Below are 11,641 nucleotides of genomic sequence, written 5' to 3'. Positions count from 1 at the left end.
GATCTATCTGATAATATTTATAGATTGAATTTTATAGATTGAAATTTTATAGATTGAAAATGATAGCAATAATACATATTACACATATATATTATTATTGTTATTGCATTTTACAATTGCATTTGATGAAATTAATATTTTCATCAATTAAGTGTCGAATTTTGATTTGTAAGTCTTTTGTCTATAATTGAAATATTAACTGTATAATATATTTCCTTTTTATTTATTAATTTTTTTATTTTCTATTACTGAAATTTTTGAACGGTATATTATAATTTTGAATATTTATATACGATATTTATATATGGTGTTGATATAAAAATAATTAATTAAGTATAATAATTTTATACATTGATAATAAATTTAGCAGGTAAAAGATTTTGTTTGTTGATAATATAAAGTATATTTATATTCGCGGTAATATATTTTAATAGTTATGCATATATTGATTTTGGTACCATAGGAACTCGAAGTACCAATATCTTGATTCTTCTTTGTTTAGCAGAAAAATATTTGTGAACTTTGAAAGAAGTTACTGAGTTATAAAGAATTAAATTTAAATTAAAGAAAAATTATTTTGCATATGTGAAGGAAATATATTTTTAAAATATTCTTTTTATAAAACTGTACTGCATATTGATTTGTACAGGAAAAATATTTTTTTCAATTAAAATATTTCAATTACATTATAATGTCGATATTTACCACTCATTGTCTATATACACTATCTACATTGATACGTAACGATAATACAATTCGTTTATAATCTGTACATTTTTTTGTTACAAACTTTTAATTGCAGTTAAAAGAAGTTATATAATTTGTAATGTTCAATTTTATATTTTCTTTTGAAAAAGGAACAATATATTTTTTCTGCATCAATCGCTTTATCTTCTTATAGTTTATACAGCTTAATGCAGACTATTTGAGATCACAGTTTATATTTAGGTAATCAGATCCCAATATGATATATCTACTTAAGTAAGTTTTTCTAATTTTTTACCGAGTTCAAAATTTCACAAATATTTGTGAACATTTAAAAAAACATGAAATATTTTAAAATATTTAAATGTATAACGGAGATTTTGTGATAAACCTGTGTATGTGTAGATCGTATTGAGTACATTCCAGTGAGAAAGGCCAATGATCGATGTCGATTTCATTATTATTTCTCACTGGGATATATATTTGATATTAACAATACTTTTTCTTTTTTATTTCTTTTATTTAATTTTTTATTTAATTTTTATTTCTTTTATTTAATTTTTATGTTATTTATCAATTAAATGTTTGAAAAAATAAATATTTATACATATAAATGTTGAAATGAAATATATTAATTAAAAAAGAATTTATTACATTATATAGTAATAAATCCTGTATTTCTTATTTAAATATAAAATATTTAAACATGCGCTGTTTATATTTAGACTTTAGTTAGTACAAAGGAAGGGAAATCTACTGTTTGTTTGTAAAATAATTGCCTACAACTTTGTTTATACATGATATTATACTGACGATTAAATTGCCCATAATGCATTGATCATACAACCGTAATGCACATTGCTTATATTGTACATTGCACGACTGAGTAGTACACATGACCGTATCGCGCACAAGCCATTCGGCACGCATGTACATTGCAAACAAAGAAAGCCCATAATTATATGATACCATATGGCTTTCAAATTTAACTGCAAAGCAAAATTATAGAATGTGCAAAATTATTCATAGTGCATAAATGCAGTATGAAAACAAGCTATTTTAATTTAAATAACTTTAATCTTAATCTATTACAGGGAAATATCTATCTGTACTATGTATGTATTCAAAATGTGAACATACATAATATGTTCAAAAAATGAATCTATTATTTTCTAAACGCTATTATCATCATTTTTTATTAACTATGTTTCTATTATGATAATAAATATTTATTTTGTCATCGTGTAGAATGCATGACTGTAAAATAAGATATGGAGGCCTTTATTAGCTGCAATTATAAAAATACTTTTTTATTATATCAGTACGTAAATGGACCAAAATATCTCTCAAAATATTACCGTTGCAAAACCCTTCATGGATGCATCAAATATTCCACAAATATTTAAAGAAAATTCCTTGGCTTTTCTTTGCAGTAAAAATAGTATCATTTTCTGTATATATAATGGAGTTTTATACCATTGAATGTTGTACCTACAGAATTGAATATACACATAGTAAATCACTTACTTTTAATTGGAATTCTTAATTAGTTAATATTGATATGTGTTCTAATTAAATGCAATCAATTACTGTTTGTATTATTGTAATAAATGCAAAAAGCAACAATCGCACATACTACCATAAATGTTTCTCTTACGCAGTAATAAATATGTGCTTATTGTGGTCAATTATATTCTGTCCGATATAATTGGCTATAAACATGTGTATGATGCATACAGACGCAAATATAAACGATGATAAAAATTCGCTGACATTTGTTTTATTGTTTTCAGATGATGCTATCTGAAAAACCTAAGAAACAAATTTTACATTGTAAATATCAATCTTCTACATATGTATCTATGTTTTAACTATCAATTTATAACGTGCAAATTTTATTTATTCCTGTAATTAAGATTTCTTTTACAATTCGATTACTTGTATGCACTTTTGCGCACAAGTAAAAATTTTAAAAACGAAGTCACATTTACCTACATGTATTAATGATTACATGTATTATTAGTTATTTGAATTACCTACAAACATTTTGAGCACAAATATAAAATTAATTTTAAATTATGTGAAAATGTAATTTGTGTTTGTAAAGCAGAGAATAGTACATATAGGCGAACAAGCGGTAGTCAATAATACAAGCAATCGAGCTATAGACAAAAAAATATATGCAAATGTAACTTTGTTCTAGAAATTTTTATTAGTGCGCAAAAAATGCATGTTATTGGCAATCGAGTTGTCGACAATAATTTTTGTGCACAAACAAACTGTCGCCAAGTGCGATGTAGGCAATTGATTTGTGATGATCTTTATAATGTTTGACAATAAATATTATATAAATTTGTGTTAATGATGTGTATCTACAATGTTACTGTATTTCGTAATCGAATGTATTTAATTGGGAGGATTCCGTTTGCCTACAGCTTTGCTGGCACACAATTTCATTTGCACACAGTACATTGCACACCCGATAGTACTGCACACAGCACGACGCCATTGTTTAGTTTACATTGTGCACTTAATACGCGAACTAACAATAGCGTAGTATGTGCCACGTGCTGAACATGCTGTAATATCGCTGTGTGTGCAATGTGCTGTGTTTAATACTGTCGTGTGTGTAATGTGCTGTGTACAAACAAAGTTTATAAACGAAACTATATCCTGGTGAATATTTTTCTCAGAATTTTTCATATAATTTTTTATAATTTTTCTATATAATTTTTCAGAATTTCTCTAGTATAATTTTAGTAAGTATAATTTTATAACTTTCTCACATTTTTTATACGAATTGGAACATCTCTCCGAAAATCTACATTTTAATCTCGGAATTTTTCATATAATTAATTATGAAATATCGTAAAATTTTTAAGATTTTTTGTAAATATAATTTCTGATAAAATGTTATAAAATCTAAAATATTTTAAAAATATGTATTAAAAATTATGGGATGAGAAATTTCAGAATATTTCAGAAGTCACTTGTATGAGAAATTCTTAAAGAAGATGTAAACTTTCCGAATATTTCTGAGTATTTCTGAAAAATGTTCCAATTCGTGTAAAAATTATGAGAAAAATTTTCACCAGTGTAGACAACTGTTTGTTGAAACGAAGCCTTGCTTTTATGTTTTACATTTCTTTTTCTTATGGTATTTAGAAGTATATATGTAGTTTTGAATTTATTATTTATTATTATAATACATATTATTATAATACATTATTATTATAATACATATTATTTAGTGGCTTTTGTTTAAGATTTATATGTGGTATTAATTTATTGTTTTTAGGTATGTATTTATTATAGTATTAGTCGATAATAAATAACAATTTTAATGTAACCTTCATGTTTTACATTATTTCATGAAACCATAACTTACTTGATACAGATTAAAACTAAAACAAATTATTACACATCCCGTGAAACAAGATATCGATATTTCAAATGTAGTCATGAAATGGTTCATCATTCTTAAAAATAAAAATAATAGTGTATATTAGTAAATGTATCGCACGATGTATAAAAATCACAGATACATACTTCATAGCTTGACGATGAATGTCTACGGCATAAATTATACCTTCGGTCATCAAAATTTTTTTTTTATTGTAATATTTTGTGGAATATCGATGTTCACTGCATGCTTAATGCGATAACTGCAAAAGTGTTTTTTTTTATTTATTAATTATTAATTTTATATTTTATTTAATTTATTTTATTTTATTTAGTTCATTGTAAAGCGATATAAAAAAGACTACATATTAACAGAATAATAGACATAAAATATGATACAATATACTATATTTAATATAAACATAAATACAATAGACAATAGTTGCTTGCAAATGATTAGGCGTCAGTAAAATTGCTGTTACAAAGCCTATCAGTACCAAAACCAGAATAAAACAACAACGCAATAAAAGGTAAACTAATAACTGAAATCATATACACAAATACGCGCATCACTCGTAAATATATCAATTATACATTTGTCTCGTTTAAATACTGTGAGTGATGCAATGAAACACGAGACAGCTGAACGAAAGGAGGACAGAGAGGGAGAGGTTTTTATTAAATCAGGAATAGAATTAAAAATATTTGACAAAGATATAGAAAGCGACAAGGAACTTAGTGGATATGGAGAAGGATAGATAATCTTGGTATCTGGTGAGGGTTAAAAGATGAATGATGCTTAGAATTCAATTGAAGGAGATATCACAGATAAAGAGGAGTATTGGAGCGAAGGAAAGAAAGTACCAAATAGCATAGATGGAGAATAACGTTCCCAAATCTTAAGCCAGATCTCTAGTAATACAGAGATATATGATATCGTATTTACGGACACAATAGGAGAAGCGGAGACAAGAATTTTGGATACGTTGTATATGATTTAACAGATGTTGGTTAAGAACCGGAATATAGACGACATCAGTATAATCAAATAGAGAAATAACAAGTAATTGAGAAATGAGAAGTTTTTGAGAGCAGGAAAGGATATGGTAAAAGGAATAAAGAAGATGTAAATAAGCATAAATAGCCCGACATTTGATGGCCACGTGTGATTCGAATGATAACGAAGAATCAACATCAAGAATCTAATAGAAGACATCAAGAATCTAATAGAGGAAGAGCGAAGAATTGGAATAGAATTAAAAGAAATGTCGAAGGATTAAATACCGGATAACAATGTTGAGGAACCGACATTCAGCAAGAATGATTTAGCAGGATTTAGATGCAGAGCATTATTACTGGATCCATTCGGCAATAGATTTTAAGTATTCTGTATTCAAAGCAGAACAGGTTGCTAAAGCATCAAAGGATTGAAAGGATTTGAGAAGAATTATATGATCTGCATATATAAAAAGCTCGGAGAGCAGAGAAACATTAGAAAAATCAGATACAAAAATATTAAAGAGAAAGGATCCGAGAATGAAATCCTGGGGAACACCAATGAGAACGGCATGAGTAGAGGAGATAGGAGGAAAAGGATTATATATGAGGATCTGTTGCGGTTTGTAAGAAACAAGCAGATTAGCGAGAGAGCAAGATGAGAAAGATCGCATAATTTGAGTTTGACTAAAAGTAGATTATGACTGACGATATCGAAAGTTTTTGTGAAGTCCAGTGTAATGATGGAAGTAAGGCGATTGTCGATATTACGAAGCACGATGTTGAAGATGTGAAGCAATTTCGTCGTCGTGCTATGAGATCGACGAAAACGAGACTGACAGGAAGGAGAAATATTAAAATTTGAGATAAAGACATTAAGTTATGAAAAGCAGATATACTCAAGCAGCTTTAAGAGGAAAAGGGGGAGCGAGATAGGGAAAAGACAAAGGAGAAGAAATTATGAGTTTTAGGAATGGAAAGAACAATATTTCCAGGAGAAGAAAAAGGTACTGTGAAAGAGAGGGAGAAAATTAACATATAAAGAAGAAAATCAAGATATTGAAGGCACAGTAGAAGCATGCGACTGGAGAGATCCAGAGGCTTAACGGAAGTCAAGCGAATGCGCTTAAAGATATTGTAGAGATTCTTGTGAATGATTTGAACAAAACTGAAGATCGAGGAAATGTGAAGAGAGGAAGAAAGAAGGTAGAAGTGTTAAAAGAGTAGAAGTGTTAGAAGAAAAAGACGAAGAAGTTAGGGTATTAAGCAACTTATTATTCAGGAACGAAGAGTTTCTAAGATGCAGAAGAATCGAAGAAAAGGAGGTTTGTACACTATCAAGGGCACGAAGATTTCTCCAGAATTGGAGCGAAGAATCAATTGTAAAGGAGGTAGAGGCGAAGAATTTTTTCTCACGAACAGCAATATTGTACGCAAACTCTTGTAGCGCCGCCAGTCCGCAGGAAACTGAGATCGCCTATATCTAAGAAGAGCACATCTCTTCAGCTCAATGAGTCGTCTGCACCATTTAGATCACGGTGCGATGGGACGAGAAACACGCCTACAAGTAATCGGGGCGAATCGATCAAAAATTGCAATAAGAGAGGCAGTAAAGTGAGAAACCATCTCAATATGTGCTGCATATAAAGGGGACCAGTTCCAGCTCATATTCGATGTCCTTAGTCCTAATTGCATGAATGTTATGTGAGAAAGACACATGACCAGGACGATATAGTCACGGAATAGCCAGCATCAAATGGATGATAAGATGGTCACACTGATCGCATCGCTGACTCCGCATTCCTCAATTACATTAATACTCGAGACAAAAATAAGATCCAAGGTGGTTGCCAAATTATATTAAGTAAATTGAAGCATCAATTAATTGTCTAAGAAAAAACAGCGATATTCGAATTTGGCGTTATAATTAATTTGACCGAACATGTTGACATTGAAATCACTCAACACACAATCGCGTCGGTTATATATGTAACACAATATGTAACACAAAATAGACATGATTCTGTAAGTGATTCCGTCATTTTCATCAGGTAGAGACGAGAGGAAAAGCGATGAGACGCAACCAGTTTCTCTGACGCTGAAAAAATTAAGGAGGTAGCAGCAGCTTCAAGCAGAAGCAACGACAGTTCACGTTGACGCTGAAAAAACTAAGGAGGTAGCAGCAGCTTCAGGCAGAGGCAACGATATTTCACGCTCAGTTTGCAACAATAAAAATTATCGGAAGAACGCGAATTGTCAGCGCCACAGAAGAGCAAGGATGCTTACACAAAATAAAGCGTTTACATTTGTAACACGTCGACTCATTCCAAAGTACATGAAATTATAGACACAGTATAGAACAATTATACATATATTTACGCGTAGGATTACACAACAAAGGCACGCAGCAAATTAACAAAATTATTATTTATATCTGTGTCTATCCTTTAAACAAAAGCAGAAGCGAATGACAAACAAATAATAATGATATAACGGCTAGATTATTTGATATTTGAACATAAACTTATTACGTCATTATAGAAATTATTACACAATGATAAAATATTACAAGAATGTAAATGAAAATCACACATTTCACGCAGTACAAGCGCACTAATAAAATAACGAAACGCAGAAAGATCGCGTCAGTCACTCACAGAAATACATTCTGTTCGTGAAAACGTTAAAAGTAAAAAATTGGAAGATAAAAACTGAGATATTGCAATAATAATCAACGACTATTATAAAATGTGCAGTTATCTAATAAGTAAAGGCAGTACTTTTCACAAGAGAGAACGCAGAAATTGAACGCAGAAGACGCAATCAGAGCGGAGCAGGTAGAAATATTGACAGCACAAAGTGTCACATGAGACTGACATACATATATAACAGTCAAAGCCATTTATATAATAGTTAAAATTATTATACTCATATGTCTACGTTCATACCTAGCAATTTTTAATATTCCACAAATATGCTCAATATATGTAATGTACCATGTACCTACTCCCAACATCATAATCCCCGATCCAATGTATAATATGTTTATATGTAACACCATCCAATAGAAATAATTTTCTTGATTACCAAGGTATTTTGTCATAATGAGTAAACGATGTGATTGAGACATGTTCATTGTATTGACATCAACTATAAATGACCAAATTTGAGCTACTATATGAATGATTATTCCACAAATTCCAAATACTAAAAAGAAGTAAAAAAATTTGTTATTTAAATTCTTAGTAAGTTTGTATTATGTATACTGTACGCATGTTTTATGAAATAATTTTTTTTTATCTCAGTTTTTTTTTGTAAAATTGATAGCTATTTTATTTTATATGTACGTTGTATTGTAAAACATTAATAATTATTGCGAAAAGATTAAATACCGATGAAATACCTCGCCGATAATCTTGACTTTGACATATGTTGTCATGACTCTGAATGACTTCCAATGGGTTTTATTTCACGAGTTTTTACGCTTCACAAAAGGAGTGGTGGAAGTGGGATGAAAGTTGTACGCCATCAAGCAAGGGGAATGATGGGATGGGAGTCGCTTCCGTTGAAAGTTGTGCTTCCCTATGCGCTATTATATAATAACAAAAATGATGAGAAAATGTTTTGAAAAAAAATTGTCGTTTTTAAAGTAGAAAATTTATTTTAAAGCAGAGAATTTTTTCTATATAGTAGAAAAGAGACGTTATTTCTTTAAACTTCTTTTTAAAATAATTTTTTAACGAATGACAATCTCCAGCTGAAACCTGTTGGAGGTTATTAAGAGTCCTGATCTTGACAACATATGTCAAGATTACTGGCGAGGTGTAACTTTTTCGCAATAATTATCTAACATTTTTTACTAAATAAGACTTTAAAATTAATAACTATTTTAAGTTTAATTTGATTTATATGTATATTAAACACATTAGCATTGTCTCGCAGATGCACATACATGCTCTCTAAATTTCCTATAGTGATATCTTACTGCAATAAACTTAGAGTGCGACAAATGCTTCAACAGATTCATGTAACAAATCATTATGTAACAATCATTATTAAAGTAAAGGATTGTATGAAAGAGTAAATATTTAGACGAAGATCAACTAAAATTACGACTTTTTGTCAGAAATGAACAAAACTTATGAAAAACCGTGTATACAATGTTTTAAGAGGGAGTTGTGATTTTTTTTTGTGGGAAAAAATTCTATTTCAAATAGAATGAACAAAAATCAATTAGTGACTATATTTTGATTTTTTTCTTTATAAATATAAATATCATTTTTGGGTAATTTTATGCATATGAACGTCCATCCCATTTTTCCTTCTGCTTCCCTAGAGGGAAGCACGATTTTTTCGCGAAACGAGTTTTACCCTTGCTAAGAGGCGTACGATTTTTCATTCAGATAGATCCTGCTTCACGTGGAAATTTGCAAATGTTTTACTCTGATCTCATATCTATTGTAATAAATGATGATGTAAAAGATAAAAAAAACTTTACATTAACATTTTAATAAAAAATAAAACTGTCGTATTTGTTTTTGAAATATTTCTTACAAAAACAAGCCCTCTCTTCAAACTTTATGTATGTGTATTAATTAGTTTTATTCATTACTGAAAAAAATCCGCGAACTATAGGGGAACACCATGTCTGAATATTTACCAATTGAAAATATTATTACAAAATTAATAAATATTATTACCTGTGAGCGTAACCGTGTAACGTTTAGCATTGCAACTATATTTGTATATAATTACAATTTCGTTTTTATCTTTTAATTCATTGAATATATATTGTAGTTCCATCAATAAATTCTTCACCTATTATTTTATTAATTTTCTATACTCTCTTCTATATATTAAAAACACTTTATACAATAAAAATTTTTTTTATTGATAAATTAGTTCTACTTAACGGATACTCGAAAAGTTATGAACTTACAGTTTTAATTTTAAAATGGAGTGTACTATATTGTATCATGCATAATATGAAGTAAGTTATGGAAGACAGCGCCTTTATTACAAGGTCTAAAGTACATTTTAATATTATTAATGGTGTCAACTGCAAAAAAATTAGTTTTCACAATTTCATGTATAAATATTTTAAAAAATGCAATATATTATTTTCTAAAAACAGCATGTATTAATGATTACATATAAATGCTTATACATACAATTATTAATAAATAACTTGCACCTCTATAGCGAATAGTTTGTAGTTTCTCATTAGACATAAAATTAAATTGCCTAATATGGATTGATTAACAATTTAAATGAAAGATTGTTACGCTGTAATTTATATGATAATTTTATATTATTTTGTACCTGAAATATAATATCTGCTGACAAAATAGCACAAAAGAAAATAAACTGAAGTTGAGTAAATTTGGATTGTTGATAAGGCCATAAACCAATAGCAAGCAATAGAATTTTATTGAGATTATTGAGATTATGAGTTTCTATATGTATCATTTTTTCTTCGAGTGATAAAGTATTACTGTGAAAACATTGATAGTATACTAATCCCATTTTTTTTATTATTTGACTGAATTTTAATATTTCACATTTTCATGTCTTTTGGTGTAATTTTTAAATTACATAATTTATTACGATTAGTTGTGTGAAGGTTTGCTTTATAAGATCTAACGACGATGAATTTAACTTTTTGAGCAAATTACGAATATTTATCTTATTGATTTGATATTACCGGTAATTCGACGGATGTTAGTTTCTCATGAAAATAAATTATTGGCCTCGCATGCGCATTTTCTTTCTTTCTCAGGACTTCATTCTAGTTTACGTACTCGTCCGATACACTTCGAAAGAATACCGTTTTTCTTTAATTTTTTTCCTATCCTGATAACGTTTATAGATTGAATATAATAATACATATTACACATATATATATTACGTTATTACATTTTACAATTGCATTTGACAAAATTAATATTTTCAGCAATTAAGTATCGAATTTGATTTGTAAGTCTATAATTGAACTATTGATTGTATAATATTCTTTCCTTTTTATTTATTATTTTTTTAATTTTCTATTAATGAAATTTTTGAACGATATATAATTTTTGAACATATGTTTATATATGAACGATATTTATATATGATGTTGATATAAAAATAATTAATTAAGTGTAATAATTTTATACGTTGATAATAAATTTGGCACGCAAAAAATTTTATTTGCCGATAATATAAAGTACATTTACATTCACTGTAATATTTTAACAGTTATGCATATATTGGTTTTGATACTGTAGAAACTCGAAGTACCAATATCTTGATTCTTCTTCGTTTAGCAAAAAAAAATATTTGTGTACTTTGAAAGAAGTTACTGAGTTATAAAGAATTAAATTTAAATTAAAGAATCTATTATTTTGCATATGGAGGAAATATATCTTTAAAATATTCGACTTTTTAAAAAACTGTCCTGTATATTGATTTGTATAGGAAAAATATTTTTTTCAATTATATTAAAGTTTTGTTATACAATCCTGATTGTCTATATATATAATTTCTGAGACTGACC

The 11,641-nt window shown here is 28.4% G+C and overlaps 1 protein-coding gene across 1 annotated transcript in view; it reads right to left on the bottom strand.

Moving 5' to 3' along the window:
* Positions 1 to 1,942: 1,942 nt before the first annotated feature.
* Positions 1,943 to 11,641, bottom strand: part of LOC105619727 — a 20,260-nt gene continuing 10,561 nt past the window's right edge. The window contains exons 3-5 of the mRNA XM_012201246.1: positions 2,363 to 2,517; positions 2,064 to 2,196; positions 1,943 to 1,993 (exon numbers count right to left, since the gene is read on the bottom strand). Coding sequence (XP_012056636.1) covers positions 1,943 to 1,993; positions 2,064 to 2,196; positions 2,363 to 2,517 — 339 coding nt within the window. The remainder of the gene's footprint in view (positions 1,994 to 2,063; positions 2,197 to 2,362; positions 2,518 to 11,641) is intronic.

This window comes from Atta cephalotes, assembly GCF_000143395.1.
Source record: "Atta cephalotes unplaced genomic scaffold scaffold00022, whole genome shotgun sequence".
In the NCBI taxonomy this organism is placed as follows: Eukaryota; Metazoa; Arthropoda; class Insecta; order Hymenoptera; family Formicidae; genus Atta; species Atta cephalotes.
The sequence above is the reverse complement of the archived record's forward strand: the minus strand, read 5'-3'. Positions and strand labels throughout refer to the sequence as shown.